The sequence below is a fragment of the Castor canadensis genome, chromosome 7 (assembly GCF_047511655.1).
Source record: "Castor canadensis chromosome 7, mCasCan1.hap1v2, whole genome shotgun sequence".
NCBI lineage: Eukaryota > Metazoa > Chordata > Mammalia > Rodentia > Castoridae > Castor > Castor canadensis.
The window spans coordinates 40,887,458-40,910,199 of record NC_133392.1 but is presented as its reverse complement, the minus strand read 5'-3'; the positions used below and the strand labels follow the sequence as shown (position 1 = coordinate 40,910,199).

At 38.8% G+C, this 22,742-nt stretch overlaps 1 protein-coding gene across 1 annotated transcript; it reads right to left on the bottom strand.

Moving 5' to 3' along the window:
- Window positions 1-15,532: 15,532 nt before the first annotated feature.
- On the bottom strand, window positions 15,533-21,870 carry LOC109695313 (interferon-induced protein with tetratricopeptide repeats 1B-like). Its single transcript, XM_074078804.1, is given in 3 exon segments — window positions 15,533-16,248; window positions 16,251-17,608; window positions 21,714-21,870. Coding segments are annotated over 3 exon segments (1,404 nt in total). The 5' UTR covers window positions 21,719-21,870; the 3' UTR covers window positions 15,533-16,207.
- Window positions 21,871-22,742: the final 872 nt, after the last annotated feature.

Genomic DNA, 22,742 nt, shown 5'->3' with positions numbered 1-22,742 from the left:
TTTTATTCTGGTAAAAGTCAGACTTAGCAAACAAGGGCCTCAAACTGGTAAGAAAAGTCTCCTTGACTTGTAAGAGTTTCCTGTGAAGTTCATCTTTAATTTACTCATAAATGTATTTTCTAGTCATAGGGTATAAGCAGGAATGTAAAAGTTATGTAAATGATAACTGGCATTTGAATATTTTCTTTCCCAATTTTTTTTTCCTCAAGGCTAAGAAATGGTATAACATCTGAAATAAATTCTTAGATGGTTCTCTAGTTTGTTTAACATCTAGAAACTTTTGGTAGGCTTGTGAATGGTACAAATACCATGACCATAAAAGAATTTTATGTCTCTGAGTTTAGAATTTACACACTCATGCAAGAACCCACACAACACAGCTCTTTGCTATCCATAGACAATGAATGTGGTCTCTGAATTCAAGGCCAGTGTGTGTTACATGGTGAGTTTCAGATTGGTTGGGTAAATATACTTAGATCTGTTCTCAAAAATAAAATATCAATTAAAATATAAGTAAAATCAATAGGGCGGCTATTATTATTTTATGTACTTGAAAATTGTAAAGAAAGTAAATTTTAAGAGTCTCACTACAAATAAATGGTAAGAGTGTGTTGTAACCACTCCATGATTTACACAAAGTGACATCAAGCTCCTCCCTCTTCTGGCAAAGCCAGCAGTATTAAGTTCTTAGGGTTTCATTCTGATGACTTCATCTAATATAAATCACTTCCCCAAAGCAAACACCTATAAATTACAGTCTGCTTTTCACCTCTTAATATCCTAGGTGAGGATTAGATTTCAATGTTAGTTCTTGAAGGCAACATACCATCAAACCACAGTGCCAATTCTTCAATTAATGTTTTCTTATTAAGCAGGCCTATATTTAAATAGAAAATAATATTATTTTAATAACAAAAGTAATTTTTTTGCCCACCTACAAACCAGACATGAAACATTGTTTATCATTCATCATAGATTTCTCAGCATCCAAAGTAAATTTCTGTTACTTTGTATGCAAAGTAAATTTCTGTTATTTATAAGCCACTTCTCCTATGCTACTTTGTGACAATGGTCCAAACAATATAAGATAACACTCTGTTCCTTAGATAAGACTCCCAAATGATCCCCCTAGTTTATCTGTGATAAGGCCACTTAGAGCCTCCTAAATCTATGACTCATAACTGATTAACTGAACTATTTGTCCCAAGAAATCTGCAAAACCAAATATCATTACATTTAACTTGAGCAAAACTCTCTCCTCCTCACAGAACCCTGAAATTTAATTTGCCCTTAAGATTACACAACCAATGGAATACCAGACAACCCCTCCTCCATACTGGCTGCCTCAAGAAAAAAAATATTTCTTCATGCACTGCTGTATTTCATCATCTGCCCCTACACCTCAACTGTACTGTTTAGCCTTTGTCACTCATCCATATAAAGCAAAAGCCCTTCTCTGACCAACGTAGACTTGCAAATCTCAGTATCAAAACAGTCTCTCAGCTGCAGCATCCTCTCCCCCATTTACTTACTCCTTTTATCCTGTTGTAATTCTTTTCCCCCCAATAAGCTGTTTTTAGAGCAACTTTAGATTTTCGAAATATGTAGAGAAAGTAAATAACTCCCCAACTCAAACCTTTCCAATCAATTCCTGTATTATTAACATCTTGCATTAGTGGTATAATTGTTACAACTGATGAATGAAATATGGATGCCTAATTGCTAATTAAAGACTAAAGTTTACATTAAGGGTCATTCTTACTTGTAGGGTTCAACGAGCTCTGACAAATGTATAATACCATGTGTATACCATTACAGTAGTATACAGAAGAATTTCCTATTCGTCTATTCTCCTCTCAACTCCTCCTGAACCCATGGCAGACCGTGATCTTTGTATTTGCCTTTTCCTGAATGCCATATTCTTGGAATAATCCCACATACAGCCTTTTTAGAACATCTACGTTCATTTAGTAATGCATATAGGTTTCTCCTTTCACAGCTTCATAGCCAATCTCTTTGTTTTCCTTTTTGCAGTACTGGGGTTGAAACTCAGGGCCTACACCATGAACCATTCCACCAGTCATTTTTTGGGATAGATTTTTTTTGAGTTGGGTCTTGTGGGCTTTTTGCCTGGTGGTGGCTTCAAACCACGATCCTCCTGATTACTACCTCCTGAGTGGCTAGGATTACAGGCTTGAGGCACCACTGCATGGCATCTGATTTCTTCTTATTACTGTATGTTACACAAGGGCATTCGTCTACTGAAGGACATCTTAGCTGCTTCCAGGTTTTGTCATGACAGATAAAGCTGTTATGAGCACTCACACGCAGAGTTTTTTTAGACAGACGTTTTCAACTCATTTGGGACATAACCTAGGAGAATGATTGCTGTATTTTATGAAAAGCCTCTGCTTACCTTTTAAGAAAATGGCACAACTTTAGTCATAGAGAAGGAGAGAGTAAGAAAGTCCCACCAAGTAATTTAGTCAGCAGGGAGCTCTGACTGGGGAGGGCTTGGTGGTCAGTGGACCTCCCTCCCTGGAAAGGAGTGGCCCCTTAACCTGAGGATTACTGCAGTGACTGAGCCTGTGGCCAGTGGATGGCACAACCTCCAGACTTGCCTCTCTGTTGCATGTAGTTTCCTGCCTAGGGGGACTGAGAGCTCTGAGCCCAGTCCTCCAGACTGCATAATCTCCACAGCCTCCTCCCTCCAGCAGAGTGCTTTACTGTACTGGCTGGATATGAAAGCACTAAGACTAGCAGGTAGAGTGCCATGTGCCCTCGGTTCTCAACCTCTAGTGCCAAAATCAGGGCTCTGTTTGCACCCCCTGCTCTCTGATGCACTTGAAGGACACCACTAGACTTGGACATTTGCTGTCTGTGGGTTACATATACTTGGCAGGGGGTCACTCTGGAATGAGAGGGAAAATGCCAGGCCCATGAACCTCAAAGCTCATTAGGGATAGCTGTGCTCCTGGTATGCAAAGATGGGGAGTTTCTAAAGTTGTCATTCCTGAGCTGATAACTGACCCTTGACCAGTCCCACCCCCTGCCCACACAGCCCAGGCTGCATAGAAGGGGGTATGATAGACTTCAGAGATGACTCACTAATGCCCCACAGGTTGATTATGTTAGAGGAGCCAGAAAGAAGCTTCTCTTGTTCTTTGGCTTTTTAAAAAATTTTCTTTGCTCACTTTTTTGTTTTTACTGTTGTTACTACTTATTTTAGAATATTTGATTAAAAATCTTTTAAGGTTTTGTTTTTTATTTTTGTTACATTTATTTGATTTTATTTGTTTTTTATTTATTCTATAATAAGATTTTTCTATCTCTTGTTTTTCCTTCCTTCTCCTCACATTTTCCTTTCTTCTCTGTTTTTCTTTAAATTTAACCTTGCTCTTTTTCCCTTTCCCTTTTCCCTCCTTTATTTCATTCATTTATTTTTAATTTTACCTTAATTAATTCCTAACTTAAATAGTTGATTCTACACTATTCTTGACATTTTCTTTTCTTTGCTGAGATGGGCTAGTAGTTGGCTTTGTTTGATTTTAACCACATTTTTTAGTCTGGTTTGTTTCAGTGGTGTTGTTAAGGCAATTTTTTTTCTTTCCTCTCTCTGAGTAGTACTGGGGATTGAGCCCTCAAAAAACAACCCCAAGTTGTTTACATCCATTAAAATCACAATGTTACAACACAAGAAATATGAAAACTGAAGCAACACAACTCCTCTGAAAGTTCACAACTTTTCAATAACTAAATTTAAAGTTGTCTGAAAAACAAAAAAAATCAGAAGTCTATTTTTAAACTGATCATTGATCTCAAATATGATTTAAATAAACAGATGAATAAATAAGTCAACTCAAGACCTGCATGAGAAATCCAACTTAGATGAGATGTGCAGCCAAGAGATAGAAATTCTGGAAAAAAAAAAAAAAAGGATATCTTAAAGAAATTAAAAGTTCAATACACCAAATTTTAAGACACACAATGAAACAAATCTATAACTGGCAATGAGACTGAAACAGTCACAAAGAGTCTCCCAACAAAGGAACATCCAGGATCACGCAGATTCACTGCTGAGTTATTCTAGACCTTCAAGGAAAAATTAACACAAATATTCCTCAATCTACCCCATAACATAGTAAGTAGAAGAATGTTTTCAAGTCATTTTATGAAGCTAACATTTTTCCCTGATAAAAAAAAAAACAGTATGGATACAACAAAGAAAGAACCCATATACCACGTTCCTTTGATGACCACGGACGCAAAAATTCTCAATAAAATCTTTGCAATCTGAATTCAAAAACATATTTAAAATATCATATGCCATGATCAAGCTGGTCTCATTCTTAGGATTCAACATACATGAATCAATTAACATAATACAACACATAAATAAAATGAAGTGCAAAAAATTCCCTGATTTCAAATTATACCTCAGAGTCTAATATGATGAGAATCATTAAAAGGTGTAAGGCAGAAGGTAAGAGGGAGCCAATGCTACAGGGTAGCCAGTTCAAAGCATCTGAGATTAGGAAGTATTAGTTTGGACAACTGCAGTCAGAAAGAATAGGAAACAAAAAATTTGGGACTGTAGTCCAATTTGTAAATAAATGAAATCTCAAAAATAATAGGGTAAAATGTAATAGTAAGTATACTATAATTTCTTTTTAAACAAAATATTTCTCTCTTGTCTTCCCATTTTTTTCAACTTTTGTTAGGATATATTCTTTGTACAGGGAGGATTCATATTGACAATTCTGAATAGCTTTACATTGTACATTGGTTAGAGAGCCCCCACCACCTCTACTCACCAACACCCTCCTTCTATTTATTCATTTAGTTTCATTGTGCTGGGAGGGAGTACATGGTGACATTTCCAAAGGTTCTTACAATACATCAAATATATCATACTTGAATTCATCCCCTCCACTGTTCTCTTTCATTCCCTTCCCCACATCTAATCTTTTCAAATCAAGATAGTTATAGAGAGACTAATGTATTTGTAAAAGTCTTAGTCTTGGCCTTTTTTATTTACCTAACTACATGAAGAATAAGGATTCATCATATAGGCTCTTTTAAGTTGTCTAGGTAGAATATTTTATAAGGAACTTCAGACTAAACATTTAAATGTCTTTAAAGGATAGGAGGGCAAGTCAAAGATTTACCACCAGGATGGGTCAGCTTTCCATTGCTGTGACTAATTACCTGAGATAATCAACTTAAAAGGAAGAAAGGTTCATTTAGGCTCATGGTTTCAGAAATATCAGCCCATGGTTTCTTAGTCTCACTCCTTTAGGTTTGTGGCAGCACAGTACAATAGTATAGGAATGTATGGCAGAGGAGGTCAGTTTAGCTCAAGGTAGCAAGGAAGCAAAAAGAAAGAGACATCAAAGTGCCAGAGTCCCAATATTCCCTACAACAGCATGACCCATGACCTAACATTGTTCTAATAAGCCCTACCTCCTAAAGGTTCCCCCACCTCCCAATAGCACTACTGGCTGGCAACCAAGCCTTTAACATGTGTCTTTGGGAATACCCCAGGTCCAATCTATAGTACCATCCCACTTCCTTTTAATGCCTGTGTGAATTCCACTCTTCTTGAGAGCTCGTTTGGAGGTTCTAGCAGAACCTCTACTCATATATCCTTGACCAAAGGATGGACCTCCTCTATCGGGAATGGTTGTCCTCTTTGACCCAGTGTGCAGCAGCTTCGGGAGGGATGCACATGGAGCAGTGAGGGAGGAAGGAGACACCTGCCTAGCCAGCCAGATCAGCCGAATCAACCCTGGTGAGCAACGGGGTGACAGATGTCTCAGCCAGATTACCCTCACATCCTCCACTCTTCTTGAGATCCCCCAAATTTCCTGAGTTTCATGGGCATGTGATAAGCTAACATTCTTTATCATCACAAGGCTAGGCACTTTACAAGGGAACATGTTGACGAGGAACCAGGCCAGTTTTCCCCAGGAGGGCTTTATCATTTTCTTTACATTAACCTCAGTTTCTTACAGCTGTCTAGTCATATCTCCATGTAGGACATTCCCATAAAGCCTTGGTAATATAGGCACTGTTTATAATTGTGTCCTATTACAGAAGAACAGATTCTTACTGAGCTTATGCAGATAATTATTTTAATCACAAAGTAAGAATACTTATAGATAATTTTCAATTTTGGGGGTGATAAGTAGAGAGAAAGTAAGTGTTTTACTTTTGTTTATTAAGGAACAATTTACCAAGTTGTGGTAAGGTATGGGCAGTCCAACAGAAAAATAGTTTTCTTAAACCTGAAAATAGAACAGAAATGAGTCAGCCATGCTTTAAAAAAAAGAGTTCAAAAAATCATAATCCTTCATTAATTCAGTCTCCTAAAATCAGTTTTTGTTCTGTTTGATGAAGGCATCAGTTCTATGAGTCTAGTTTTCAACCAAGTTTTGGATGTTTTTATGCAGTTTAGCTGTATGATCTTATGTTAATCAGCTTTTCATAACAATAATAAACTTATGAGATTTTTATTTATAATAAATTTTATTTATAATAATAATAAACATAGAACCTCCAAACAAACTTATACAGAGAAAAGGTTTATTTGTCTCACAATATTTGGAGTACAATTTCTGACCTGTGGTACCCATTGCATTTTGGTCTCTAGTGGGAGGGTGCCAATTACAATTGTGAGGGACGTGTAGAAGGACAAGGCTGTTCACCTCATGGTTGTAAAGAGGAAGAAGAAAAGGACGAAGGGACTGGGGTTCCACATTCCACTTCAAGGGCCTCCCCCCAAAGATATAAAGATCTTCCCTGAGATCTCACTGCTTAAAATTTCCACTACATCTGTCTGATTAGCACCAATTCAGGAACAACCATTAACATACTGGGCCTTTGGAGGATATTCCAGATCCACATAATAGCAGACCTTTAAAGTCATCAGAAACTTATTTAAGAGCACTGTTGGGGAGTTGGGAAGATGTTGGGCTGGGGTACTAATCGCTAGTATCTCCTGGGGACAGAGCTAGAACAGCTGGAATGCAAATACCCTTCAAGATGAGTGATGGCAGAAGGTATTGAAGTTTCAGCATTGAACAGACAGAACCTTATAAAAATGGAGAATTTGGAGAGTGTACCAAAGTTAGAGAAAGAAGTATGGAAAAGGCAGAAGTAGTGCAGCAGAGGGTAGGGGTTACGGCAAAAGAAACAATGAAAGCCTCAGAAAATACACACTACTCTTTCAGTTATAAACAGACAGAATATTATTTTAAAAAGAAAAAAACATAAAACAGAATTTACACAGTGGAACAGAGGGAGAAAAAGAGAGCTCCAACGTGTAGAACTCATAGAAGTAGTATGGCAGAAGGCAGGATCTTAAGAAAAGGAAAGAATGAATGAAAAACTTTAAAAACACAATTAATGCTGGTCTCTGCATTCTAACCAGTCTGAGCACCTGTATTCTACATAACACGGCAGCACTGGGAATGTTCTCTCCTCTTTCCAGTATTTGGGGTATTTGGTGATGGCTCAGTGGCAGGAAGTCAATTTGAATGGTTTCTATCTGCTTCAAAGTTCCCAGGAACTCCCAGCAAGGGTCAAGTGCTGATCCAGGGACTGCTGACACTGACAGCCAGAATATAAGATTTCAAATATTCTCTCAGGATCCTCCAGATTTCGTAGTATCAATTGTAATATCCCAAAGGATCAATGAAACAAAGAGTTGATTCTTTAAAAGGGTAAACAAGATTGACAAACACTTAACCAAACTAACCAAAAGAAAGAGAAGACATAAAATTAATAAAATTAGAGGATAGGACAATAGGCAAAGACAGAGTCAGAGATGCTGAGGGCTCCATGTGGTGAGAATCTGGTCAGAGTTGAGGGGGAGGGTGGAAGTCACTCCACTGTCCCTTTTGGGGTCAGTAACTAGGGAAACAGTCAATCTTGCAATTCCATTGTTGGAGGGTATGGAGTGGATCAGACATGTTTTGATGGAAAGCTGATTATGCATGTGTTCTTATAAACCCTTATATATTGAGGTGCCCTTGTCAACCATGTTTTTCTTTGTGTCCTGAAGATAATAAAAGGAGACAATACATGTTTACAAACAGAGAAGTATATCAAGAATGAGCTGAAAGAAAGATTCCAAAATCAGAAGGAAATTTCTGAAGGTGCCTTTTGTCCACAGCAACAGTCAAGGCAAGAGTCAAGGTTTGGAGCTTTCAGATGAGTGATTATGATTTGAACCCAGATTACTGGTGACTTAGACCTTGGATCATAAGTGTGTTGCAGGAATTTAGTGACTAGCCATCATTTGGAAGCACATTGAACCTCACCCTAACAAAGAGCATCAGCCTATTCTTGCATCTCATGCAGTCTGGTATCTAGAATCTGGATGACTACACAGAAAAAGGAAGAATTGAGAGAAGAGGTGGCTCTATTTTCAGTTGAGTTTCTATCTGTAGAAGGAATCTACTACCACATAGAAAAATATCTTCCTACTCAAGGAGGAGCATTCTGGTTATTACTTTTGGTTTCATATGGAAAGAAATGAACAATCAGCTCGGTTTAGGAATGAAGGTGTTGAGCCTCAGAATTTGACAACACAAAGATTCACCTGTTGGTATGATGAGGGGCTTTACCATGAGCTCAGAATCAAGGTTCTCCTTACTTCATCTTGCTTATCCTCCAAAAATGCATGGAGATAGAGTCTATGCAAGCCCTGTCTTTGAAGTAAGGCCATAACTAAAAGGAAACAAGAGTGGTTTTTAAACACACACTGCAGCCTCCTTAAATTTAGTAGAAGTGATGACTAACAAGTATAACTACACTCAGATTAGTTAAAGAGAATTTCTGTCCCTCAGGCTCATTCAAATTATAAGTATTCACAAGTTAAATTCAGATTACAGGTTGATTCATTGTCTTTAGTAATCACCTATCATGTCTCTAATATTCCCAACAACCCTATCCTCCAGGTTTTTAAACTTCAACTGTCTGGTTCTCCTTAGAGACCCATTCTTTGCTTATGGTCCCCTGGTTGAGCCAGGTAATAAATTTGTACTTTTTCTCCGGTATTCTGTCTGTGGCCAGTGTATTTCCTAGACTCACCTCCTTGCACCTTCAGAGTATAAAGACAAAGGTTAAAACTATCCTACGAAGAAAAAGATGACAATCCTAGAAATACCTCTTTTTCCCTGAACAGGTGGGCAGGTCACCGCAGAGTGCAAAGGTTGAACACAGAGCCCTTTATTGCTCTAGCATGGACTATCATATTCCCAAACTCACAACTGTACTTCCCAGAGTCCCACAAGTATCTGCAACATAGAACTTGCCATTAACAGCTGATAATTATTATTGATATAAATAACAACTGTACATTAAAAAATCGGAAATAATTTATTCTGACCCAAATATAAGTTGCCCTGAACTGGCAACATGGATTTAAGTTACTCTGAATGGCATTGCCACTGTGGAAGACATTACTTGAACCTTTGTAGTCATAGAACGAAGTAATGTTATAAATCAATACTATTACCAATTACATTGTTGGGAAAATCAGGAAGGCAGGAAATTATCTTCTATAGAGTTCAGATTTTACCTTATAAGGTTCTTCTCTTAGTGTTGGTTGAGGCTAGAGTCCTGTTAGGCTTAGTTACACATCCCAAGAGATTTATCTAGTTGACAAAATGGTGTTAGGTCAGAGAGAGAGGTTGCTAATAAGTGACTGGTAAAGGGGACTCTTAAATAACTTTGGCTCTTGATCTGCAAGAATCCATCTCTCCACAATCACGAAGTTGTAGTCAGCCAAGGTCAAACAGTCTGCAGTCTCTCCAATGTAGATGTGTCTTCTTCAGAGAACTCCCATTCATATTATTACTGCTATTGTGATTAATGTTGTTGATGTAATTTTCAGTCATCAAATTAAAAATGTTTCTTGCAATGCTAGGAATCTCTCTGTATAGCTATCTTTATCTCAAACTAGCAAAAACGCTATGTCTTTCTTATTATCTCCTATGTTTTCTCTGCAACAAAATCGGAGAAGAGGGCAAACACGTTCTGCCTGGATGTGGGAGGGAGAAGGGAAGTAGCACAAACAATGTACACACATGTAAGTAAATGTAAAAATGACAAAATAAAAGAAAGAAAGAAAAAAAAAGAGGAAAGACAAGTCAAAAAAATAATGCTTCCTTTTTCAAGAGTCTTCTACTGTATCTTTTAGAAATACAAAACAGCACAAGGTACATGCAAGGAACTTTTCCACTTGAAAATCATTGGACATTCTGACTGATCTGAACAGTTTCTGCTCAACCCTCCTGTCCTTCTCGCCTCCATCTCAGCCCTCACCAATTCCATACACAGCACGGAGCCATCCTAATGTAGTCAGAAAGCTGTACACAAGAAAAAAAATCCTGAAAATGTGGCAAGTTTTTATCATGTGTACATAAATATGTTCAGGCTATAAGTGAATGCTTAATATACATGAATTAGAAACCCTATCTTATTTGCAAAGCATCTTCAGAGTTTTTAATGGAAAACAGCTGAACTCTCTATTTCCCAAAGCACTAGATAGCATGCCAAGGGAAAAAGAAGTGCTTTGATATTGGCACTGGTTCTGTTTCTATGGCTTGGGCTCATCTAGTTATTTACAATCCTGCAGTGTGTCGTTAAAACAAATAGTATCATGAGCAACATAGGACAGAGCAACATTAAGGAGACAAGCAGACACCAAATAGTGTTTGTGTGTGTGTGTGTGCACGTGCGCGAGTGTGTGTGTGCAGACAGAAAATTTTGAGAACTGCACAAAACTAAACTTTTAGTGAGTGAAATTTTAGAAGTAGGCTATGGGTGACTTCTCAGGGGTCTAAGAACAACTCTGGAAGAGACTGACTCACTGGAGGAAGCCAATTCACCTAGTGAACCATAGTTTCTTGAGCTGTTAAGTAAGTTTTGAAATAAATAGCAAATGTCAACAATTATTGCACATTAGAATCACCCAAGGAAGTTTGAAAAATAATGCTGACTAGGTCCCAACAGAACCCACTCCTAGGAGTGGGCCCCAGGCTCAGAATTAAAAATAAATCCTCAAGTGATTTTCTTGTGCACTTGAGTTCGAAAACAGTACTCATTGAACTCTGGTGTTTATTGTATGTCTGAAAACCTCAGGTGGAAGGATTTGCAACTCAAACTCTGCCCCAATTCCTCTTTTTTCAACCCCAGATCCAGAATCTTCATCACTCCATGCTTCATTTCCCTCCTACACAGTAGGCAAGGAACTCCTCAGTGTCTTGATTATAGGAAGGCATGGAAAAATAATGCAATTATTCTTATTATTCTCTTATTACTATTATGTGGACAGATGCTAGGCCATTTTTCTGAAATTGCATTGTATTAGGGAATGTGGATCATACAAAATCCTTATCTTATTTCCAAAGCCATTACTTTTACCTAGAATCACTTATCAGTTGACCGAAAGCCATGTGGAATGGGTCTGGTTACATGTTAGAAACAAATTCAACCCCTAGGTAGTGTGGGTTTCCATGGTGGGCTTCTGTGTATACTAGAGCATCCTTCCCATTAGCAGAAGGGGCTGCCCTCATTTTGGGTAATCTTAGTTAAATGAAAGCTTTGTAGTAAATGTAGAAGGTACACAATATGCCTCCATGAGATGATCTTTAAAGGAAAAGGTTTAACTGAAGCCCCAAATTCATATATACTTTCCTGCGTCTTTGATTTTCTTGGGAGTTTTCCGTTCATCACAGTCAGGTTTTCACATATTTCCCCTCATGATTTAAAACTTGGCATTGAACATTTGGAATATCTCTGCTAGTTATATCATATCTTAAATTCTCTTAAATTTATAAGATCACAAGGTTATTCTTGGTAACAGCCTGTTACCTTGTGTTGATCACCATATATAAATACGCTCTTGGTTTTTTTTTTTTTTTTTCATTTTTCTTTTATTATTCATATGTGCATACAAGGCTTGGTTCATTTCTCCCCCCTGCCCCCACCCCCTCCCTTACCACCCACTCCACCCCCTCCCGCTCCCCCCCTCAATACCCAGCAGAAACTATTTTGCCCTTATCTCTAATTTTGTTGTAGAGAGAGTATAAGCAATAATAGGAAGGAACAAGGGGTTTTGCTGGTTGAGATAAGGATAGCTATACAGGGCATTGACTCACATTGATTTCCTGTGCGTGGGTGTTACCTTCTAGGTTAATTCTTTTTGATCTAACCTTTTCTCTAGTTCCTGGTCCCCTTTTCCTATTGGCCTCAGTTGCTTTAAGGTATCTGCTTTAGTTTCTCTGCATTAAGGGCAACAAATGCTAGCTAGTTTTTTAGGTGTCTTACCTATCCTCACCCCTCCCTTGTGTGCTCTCGCTTTTATCATGTGCTCATAGTCCAATCCCCTTGTTGTGTTTGCCCTTGATCTAATGTCCACATATGAGGGAGAACATACGATTTTTGGTCTTTTGAGGCCAGGCTAACCTCACTCAGAATGATGTTCTCCAATTCCATCCATTTACCAGGGAATGATAACATTTCGTTCTTCTTCATGGCTGCATAAAATTCCATTGTGTATAGATACCACATTTTCTTAATCCATTCGTCAGTGCTGGGGCATCTTGGCTGTTTCCATAACTTGGCTATTGTGAATAGTGCCGCAATAAACATGGATGTGCAGGTGCCTCTGGAGTAACAGTCTTTTGGGTATATCCCCAAGAGTGGTATTGCTGGATCAAATGGTAGATCGATGTCCAGCTTTTTAAGTAGCCTCCAAATTTTTTTCCAGAGTGGTTGTACTAGTTTACATTCCCACCAACAGTGTAAGAGGGTTCCTTTTTCCCCGCATCCTCGCCAACACCTGTTGTTGGTGGTGTTGCTGATGATGGCTATTCTAACAGGGGTGAGGTGGAATCTTAGTGTGGTTTTAATTTGCATTTCCTTTATTGCTAGAGATGGTGAGCATTTTTTCATGTGTTTTCTGGCCATTTGAATTTCTTCTTTTGAGAAAGTTCTGTTTAGTTCACATGCCCATTTCTTTATTGGTTCATTAGTTTTGAGTTATTATGAACCACATGCACAGATAGAGGAGTCAGACAGCAGAAAAACATTCTTGTAAATTGTCTGATGACTTACACTCAGGGGTCATTCAGGCAATACCTAGTCCACCTCAACCCCAATCTGTCTTTCTGAAAGCACTAACTGCATTTTTATCATGTCATTTTTTAACATTGCAGTCTCATTTGAAAGCAAGGAAATCTCACAGGAAATGGCAACAAGATGTCTGTATGTGAGAGATATCATGCTTGAATTCATGCTTTCCACCATTCTCCTTTGTCCCCCTCACTCCCTTGTGTACATTTTAACAGGGAGAAAAGACAAGGGAGTTTTATAATGAACACTCATCTATCTAGAATCCACATTTTCCAGGTTTACTTTATCACATATCTTCTCAGTCACATATTTCTCTTCCCCCCATCAATTTATCTGATTGATGTTACATAAGAAGGCAGTCTGTACAATTAATTGCATACATATGTGGATGGCTTTTCAAGAATGAATTTTGTAAAAGGTTGACATGATTCCAAAACCAGATACAGCAAAGTCTGATTTTTTATTGCTGTACCTTTCCCATAAACAACCATTACAAAATTTCATTTATTTGTCCATGGTTTCCATTTTCATATAAGCTGGCAATTATGCATTCCTTCATCACACTAGTTTCTCTGTGTCCTTCCCTGGTACATGCTGTGTATAGGAGGAACAGAAAATGTTCAGCCAATCAATCATTGTACCCTATGAGGCATAATGAACATTGCTATTGTTTAAGACAACTCAGTTTAGGACTTACGTTATGGTCCTCCAAGCATACCTCCAGCATACACTGTATACATTCAAAAATTATATTATGCAGAGTGTAAAGCTAGAGAAACAGACTGCTTCCAGTACCTGGACTGATGGAAATGTCTCAATGTTAATGAGTGAGTGAATTTGGTGGAATGAAAACACCATTCCAAGCACCTTACCAAGTAGTTTTGTAACTTTATCAAATGTGTGATGAAATGAACCCGAGCAATATAAATTTCCAATTACTTCTTTTACCCAGGTCAAGACAGAGGCTAAGAGACAGTAGCAAATATAAAACAGCCAAATAGAAACCTTTACAGTTGTCTAGTATGACAACAAAAAGGACATTGTGTTTGCTTTCTGACACACAGAGGTGTGTCCTAAGATTTCCCTTTTACATTTATTCACATGATGGGAGGAATTTCTCCCCCTGCAAGTGGCTCTCTCCAGTCACAGGCCAGAGGAGAACAAGAGTTGTAACTTTTTTTTTAACCAAGAAAGACAATAAACTTCTGCCCCAGAATTTTATTCTGCTTAATAAATCTGTTCTTCAACACAGATGAAAAGGGTGTCACTTGCATGTTTTGAAGTGTAATGCCCAACTCATTCCTACCACTCTTGCTCATCACTGGGCAATCCCAGTTTTCAGGGAGAAGAGTGACATTAATCAGTCTTCCAAATCCATTGTGTTTAGAAGCAAAGGTCTCCACATATTTTTATTTTAAACATGGTAGTGTCTGTGTACAAACAGCTTCTTCTGCTAAAAGGCTCCTAGTGCTACATAACTTCATCTGAAGTTCTCTTTTCCACACAAACATAGAAGGCATCTTTTTAAAGGTCACAAACAAAATACACCCAAAGAATTTGTGAAGTTAATAAATTTTACTGAATATTTTGGAGTCATGAGACAAAAGAGATCATACTACAACCCGTCTAAAAATCACTTAAAAACTGGAGTAGGCTTTAATTTTATTTATTTATTTATTTATTCACATGTGCATATATTGTTTGGGCCACTTCTCCCCCGTGCACCCCACCGTCTCCCTTTCCCCCCCGAGCCCCCTCGCTTCCAGGCAGAGCCTGTTCTGCCCTTTCCTCCAATTTTGTTGAAGAGCAGACATAAGCAATAATAAGAAAGACAAAGTGTTTTTGCTAGTTGAGTTAAGGATAGTTATACAGAGAGATTCCTAGCATTGCTTCCATGTACAAATGTGTTACAACCCGAATTGATTCATCTCTACCTGACCTTTTTACTGGTTCCTGATCTCTTTCCCATATTGACCTCTGTTGCTTTAATGTTTCTGTATTAGTTCCTCTGCAGTGGGGACATCAAACGCTTTTATGTTTTGGGTTTCCTACCTATCCCCATACCTCCCATATGTGCTCTCCCCTTAGCGTATGACCCAAGTCCAACAACATTACTGTATTTGCCCTAGATCTAAAGTCTGCATATGAAGGAGAATATATGATTTTTGGTCTTCTGAGCCTGGCTAACCTCACTCAGAATGATGTTCTCCAGTTCCATCCATTTACTTGAGAATAATAAGATTTCATTCTTCTTCATGGCAGAGTAAAGCCCCATTGTGTATAAGTACCACATTTTTTTAATCCATTCATCAGTAGTGGGGCATCTTGGCTGTTTTCATAACATCGCTATAACAATAGGCTTTTTATGTCAAATGGAACTCACACATTCCAAACAGGTTGTTTCTTTATTTTGACCTTCCTTGATACATCAAATGTGTATTAAGCTGTGAAGAAACATGCACCTGGGAAACATAGATCCATTGTGTCTGACAATAGCTGGGCACATGTAAAGAAAAGGTAGATTACCAGTTGACTGTGCTCACTGACCAGCAGATCTGGTTACAGTAGGGCATGGAGGATGGAACACTAACCTGGAAAGCTGTAGGCATGTAAAGAATTCCTCCACTCCTGTTTATTCTCATCTTTGCTCATTTGTTTTCTCTTGAAGATTAGGGCTTTTGACTACAAAACAAGGAAAACTTTCCTAGTGAAATTTCTTTTGTCCAGAACACCAGCAGACTAATAAAGGAAGCTGCTCTTTCCGGAGGCCCAATCATAAGGAAGGTGGTTTCCGTTTGTCCACTAGTTCATAGCTGCCCAGAATACCAGGAATTGTCCTTGGTCAATTACACCAGCTTTGTGTGGTAGGAGATTGGATGGTACATCTCAGCCACTGGTCCCAGGAGAAAGAAGGAGAGTGGGAACAGTTGGGATACAGAGGATGTGTTTCCCAAAATATTTTGTGTCTCATCAGGTTATACCATTTTGGAGGCAGTGACTAGGAAACATCACTGCAATATTTAGTTATGAGTACATCAAACGGGTAACAATGAGCTGTATTTCAAAACATAGGGTTCTGCTCACCAGTGAGCCTCAGAGCCTCTCATAGCACAGTAGGGCCTCATTCACTTCGCCTCTCAATTTGTGGATGAGCCCAAGGAGGATGAGGCTCTCCACAACACGCACATTCCTCTCAAGACGTTTTTCAACCACTTTCTCCAAAGCCTTCAGAAGATTTTCCCTGGCATAGGACATTTCTTTTACTTTTAGTCCTTTTAGATAATGGGTGATTGCTTTATCTTCAGATTTCTGGTGAAATTGTAGGAAGCGGCCATAGCGGAGATGAATCTCTTGCTGCAAGTGATCAGCAATGTTTTCCATGACTAACACTTTTTGAAAATTGTCCTCTGCCATTCTGAATTGGCCAATTTCTGCATACATTTCAGCCAGAGTAACATAAGCCATCTCAAATGTGGGCCTTACCACTAAAGTCTTTTGGAATTCAGCTATAGCCAGTTGAACCAATTTGTCTACTTTTTCTCTATCCTGCCCTCTAGGCTGCATGTTTGTTGAGTTCTTTATTTGTAACACTTGTGCCCTGTAACAAAGCCCCACCTGGTAATGCAGGTAGGCAGAGGAGGGTGTTGCCTTCAAGGCCCTTTCAAGGAGCTCAAGAGCTTTATCCACGCAGCCATTTCTTCTGTAGAACTTGGATGCATAACGAAAGACATAAACCTGGGAGGAGGTGTTGTGCAGAGCCTTTAAAATGTACTCTTCTGCTTCGACCTGTTTTCCTGCATCCTGAAGTTTCAGAGCAAGAAGGACCTTAATATATGCATCTCCTGGATTTAGCCTGACAGCGTGCCTTAAGGGCTCTAGAGAAATGAAACTCTTATCAAAATCTTGGCGATAGGTGGCAATGGCAAACCCAGTGCTGAATTCAGGGTTTTCAGGTTCCGCTTGCAGAGCTTTTTCAAAGCAGACCTTGGCTTGTTTCTGATACTGTCCTCCACACTTGAGCAAGGCCCAGCCTTCCTCACAGTCCATCTGAGGACACTCCACCCTATAGCGGAAGGGACTTGCAAACTTCTGGCAAATGTTTTCTACCTTATCCAGGTAAATCTGGACTTTTTCCAACTTGCCCATGTGGTAATACAGCCAGGCATAGTTGCCCCAGGTCACCAGGCTTCTCATGTCTGACTTGTCTGCATGCTGTCTCTGGGTCAAGTCTTCAGCATCTCTCAAGCTCTGCAGGGCTTCCTCATCCTGGCCTTGCAGGTGTTTCACATAGGCCAGAAGGTTGTGGATTCCCACATTGAACTTGGTGTCTAGGAACTCAATCTCCTCTAAAACCCTGCTTTCTAAATCAGGTATTTCAGAGTCTTCGACTACCAGCCCCCATGTAAAGTGACATCTCAGTTGAACCAGTCTCTTCCGGACTTGACGATCATCAGCATTATCACTATAAGAAGAAAAGAGATTTCGTTACCTGAATATTAGCCACGGAAAAGGAATCAAACAAAACTCCTTGTACAATTTTAGTGCTTTTTCTTTACGTTCTCACACTTAGATATCCTTACATTCCCTTGACTTTTAGATATTCATGGACGATGAATGAGCTTTACATGGCTCTGTATCATGCTTCAGCACTTCCCAGGCAAGTAATCCTCCTGGGCTTCAGAGCTCTTTTGCAAAATGAGGATGACATTAGTATTCATCACTGCGCTTTGGGGAAAACAACCTACATGTAGGAAGTACTCACACTGTGTGTCCCTAGGTAATACTTTCTTATTTTACTATTGAGTATAATGATGAGTGACTGATACTTAAAAATGTAGAACTTCAACAACCATTGCTGAGTTCAGGCTTTCACTGCTTGCAGTATAGAACAAATGAAGACTACTCAAATGAGATAACATTCTACTAAGGTTTCTCTTTCCACTGTTACTTGGAACACTTGTAGTTTCACGGAAGTTTTTAAATATAGATCAGAGATGCTGTGCCTTTATTACTCAGTTTCTTGAAGGATAGTACAATAAGAAATCTATGGAGGTAATGTAGGTATAACATAGTTTGTATATAGTGTATTTATTTTCACATGAGCTAATCTCTGTAATCAACACCTATGAGAAGTTGCAGAACTGTTTCATAACCACCAACTTTGCTACATGGAACTCATTTACTGTCACACCTTAGCCTCTTGCCCAGGACCCCAACACAACTATAATCCCTGTAAAGTAAAAATTTGTTCTTTATCACTGTAATTTATCATTTTGTGATTGTAATATAATAGAGAATTTCCTTCCAAACAGTAGTCAAACACACAAAAATTAATCAATGTGACATGTCATTAATAGAATAAAGAAAAGAAGATCACATTTGTCCCAGAAACAGGATCAGAAAATTTGTTGACAAATTTAATACTGTTCCATGATTAGAATCACTCTACAACCAAGTGATAGCAGAAACTTCTTCAAGCAAGTAAAGGCCATATATGAAATGCTCATAACCAGAATCATCCTCAAATGTGAAAATTAAAACCTTTTCCTCCAAGATCAGGAACAAGGCAAGGATATCTTTTTTTTTACCTTACATATTCTGTATAGATCACATATATCTAAAAACCTAGGGAGTCCATACTAAAATTGTTGTAAGTAACAAGCAATGTCACAGGATACAAAATCAACATGCAAATATAAAATGGGTCTCTTTGGTGACAGTGGGGTTTGAATTTAGGGCCTTCTGCTTCTTGGGAACATGCTTTACCACTTGAATCACACCCCAATCCTTAAGTGGGTTTCTATACACAAATTAGGAACAATACACAAAGGAAATTAAGAAAATAATTCTATTTCCAATGGCATTGAAAAGAGTAAAGCACTTATAAGTTAACTAAAAAGGCAAAAGACTTCTACACTAAAGTTAAAAAATGTTGCTGAAGTAAATTAAGGAGGACACAAATAGATGGGAAGATTTCTTGTGTTCATGGGTTTCAAGACTTCACATTGTTAAGATGAAAGTACTACCCAAAGTGAAGTATAGAGTCAAGGCAATGGCTATCAAAATCCCAATGACATATTTTGCAGAAGTGAAAAATTTTAACCAAAAATATTTCATCTTCTCAAATCACCAAAATGATATTGAAAAGAAAGAACAAATGTGGGCATTTTACCAGTCTTGATTTCAAAACTCACTGTAAAGGAACAGAAATGAATGTATTATGGTCCTGATATAAATGGGAGAATACAGATATACAGACCAAAGGAGAACAGAAAAGATTCAAGAAATAAAACCTGGAAAAAATAATCACACGATTCTGCTCAGGCTACCATAACAAAATACCACTGACTGAGTGGCTGAAGCAACAGAAATTGATTCTCTCACAGTTCTGAAGCTAGTCACTCTGTAGGAGACCTCTGATCTGGGAAGAAGGGCAGTTGTGACAGTCAGGTGAGACACAGGGGCAGGCACTCACAGAAACACATGAAATAACAGAAGCAGACTATTACTCATAGAGCTCAGAGCACACGGCAAAAGGCTATGTAGGGGCAATAGATCAAGGTCCCTGCCGTATGGTTCCTAGCAAGTGCTCTCTTTTCTGACCAGGATGGCTGTGTTCCTGTGCATCCTCAATTGGTCTTTCCTCCTGGCCCATGAACACAGAGAATTCTATCTCTTCCTCCTCTGTGAAGAACACCAACCAGCCTTATAGAAGTAAGGACTAGCCTCAGCTCTTTATTTAACCTTTATTACTTCCTATTAGATCATGTCTCCCAGTATTGCCTCATTGCAAATAAAGCTTCAACTTGTAAAATGGCAGGGGACACAATTCTAACTACCACTATGGTGAAGTGAATTTTTGGTCTTTTAAAATGGAGTAGTTCCTTTTATAGTAAAAAAGATCATAATAGGTTACATTAGTGAATTGCTTATAATATATGATAGGTATGATGTTATGTTGCCTGGAAGTAATTCTCATAGAATTGTTGAGTAGTCTGCTCTGAAATAAGAATTTAAGTAGCCTCCACCAAAAACAGAACATCACAAATGGCCAGTTACCTCCCTCATTTACTAGAAGACAACAAAACTGAACTTCAGCTACTCCTTACACACTGTTATGTCCCCACTTCCCACCTAAGCAGTGTTGGATGGATGAATAGACAAAAAGGTGTTACTAGGTCATGGACTCTATGAAAATGGTAAATATTATCTTACATGTATTTTATTATTATAAAAAGATATATTGCCAACCTGATCGGCAATTTAAACAAGGATGTGCATACAATATGTATATATTTTCTACTAGTGTATGTTAAAATAAACATTAAAACATATTGATTGATTAGAATGTCGTCAGCAATGATTTCATGAAGCCCCACTGTCCACCATTAGAGAAATTGCTTTAAACATTTAATAAATTCTCGGTTCACATCAAAGCTCTACTGTTTACTGACTCAGTTAAGTTACAATTTCTAAACTAAGATCACTTAGTGGAAAATCAGGATGATGAAGTGATCACTGGTTTGTCTCATTAATTTTTTCTGACATCTAAACCTAATAATTTACATAATACTTTTATTTTAGTTTTTAGTAGCACCATCCTTTGAACTCAGGCAGGTGCATACCTCTTGCACCAGGCCTCCAGTCCTACATAATACTTTAGAACTTAGACTGACACTTAATGAACTTAACATTCAAGAAGTGATAGCTACTTTTATAAATTTTTATTAATATTTCTCCTTATGTTATTTATCAGTGACAACTCTGTATTGATAGAAGGGTTGTTCATAGGCCTGCAATTGTGCATTTTCTAGAACATTTGCCCCCCAGTATTCCCCAGTGGAACCCTGAAAGGACATTAGCAGATCAATCAGCTTTTTAGGTAAGGAATAAGTGAATGCTCCCAAGCAGAGAAATCCAGCCAAGACCCAGGGAAGGAGAATATCAGGGACCTGCAGTGGTCAGGCTTCCCCAGGAACAGGTAAATTGCTCATCTTCAATGCAGTTAGACCTCTCTGGTAGCCCAGCTGTCATTGAGAACAGAAGCCTGGTGAGGAAGGCCACAAGCTTCCCCACTACATCCATAGTAGCACATGCATGTGAGAGACCCTGACTGTGACTCCCACAACTGTCTGGGTTCTGCTTCACCTCCGTGGTGAGGAGGAACAGAAAGTAGTGTCTCTACCCACATAGGCTGCCCCTCACTTTCCTAGATGGGACAGTGGGAGTTAGTGGGAAAGAGTCTCTGAATTTGGGACCACTTTCTCCCTTCCCGCAAAACTCTTTTTGCACTTCCTCCCCTTTTTGGGATGGCTCAGGGACGTGTTTCCTTAACCAATGTTAACAAATATAAAAATGCCTGCATTACTGAAGTTGACTGTGTCTGGGCATGCATGGACATGCATGCACACTGTTGTACACAAACACACACTGCAGTCACGAGCAGATAGTCACAGTAGGAGCTGAGAATCCTGACCTCACTCAGACTAAACCTGCTGAGAAAGTACTGATTAACATTTTCACTAAAGCTTAGGAAGATAATGTCAGAGAAGTAGGGAAATCCTTACCCCATGGCTGCTGGGAATTAAGTAGAAGTCCTGCAGTGTCTTCAGCAGAGTGGGCTCCTTGCAGACCTGGCCTGTGTGTCTTGTGGATTTTCACAGAAATTGCAGCTCCACAACTGGGCTTTATATGCAAGTCATGATGTCAACTGGGGCGTGTCCTTGCAATTGGCAGCTGTTAACTGAAACGAGAAAGTGCAACTAAAGTTGCCAAGTCCTGTACATGGAAACTGAAACTTAAAACAGAGATTGTCCTCTTGCTCTCTCTTCAGAACTGTTGAAGGGAGGGTGTGACAGCAGTCACTCTGCTGTATGGATTCCACTTTCCTGACCCTGCAGATCCTCGATGTAGCAGATGCTAGGTAGTGTGTAATCTACTGAGCCTACATCCTGTGCATCAAAGCTGATGTCCTCAAGTACTGCATTGTGACACCTGAATAAATATTTAATATCCTATTCTAGAGAATCATTGTTTCTTATTAAGTCAGGCATTTGTTGTTCTTTGTCACTTGTAGACTCACACTGACTCCCCAATGGAGTCTTTAGAACAGGAAGACTGTAGCAGATGGTGGTGAAGGAGGAAGGACAAGTCTATTTCATTGTCTTGTCTCAGCTGCATTTTCTTCAGTTAAAGCTGCAAACTAGGCAAGAATGTTCTCACAAGCTCCTCATTTTCATGTTTTTCATTGAAAAGGAAGTCAGGAGGCCAGAGTCATTTCATTATAATATTTAAATGTGGCATGCTTTTTCACCAGAGCTCAGCACTGGCAGAACTAGTATTGGATAGGCTGGACTTAATGAATGAAGTCTCTTCTGAGGACACACTGTCACTTGCTAAGCCAGCATCTCCACCTCTAAAGCCTCTGGAGAAGCTGGGCTCTGTCACTCAGTCCCGATTCCCATACAATCACTTTCTGTTTTCTTTTATCCTCACTGATTTCTAAAAAACGAACCAAAGTGGAATCTTGAAAGACTTTTCTCAGGATCATATAGGATAAGGATAGTAAAGAAACTGGAAAAATACCAGCAAATATA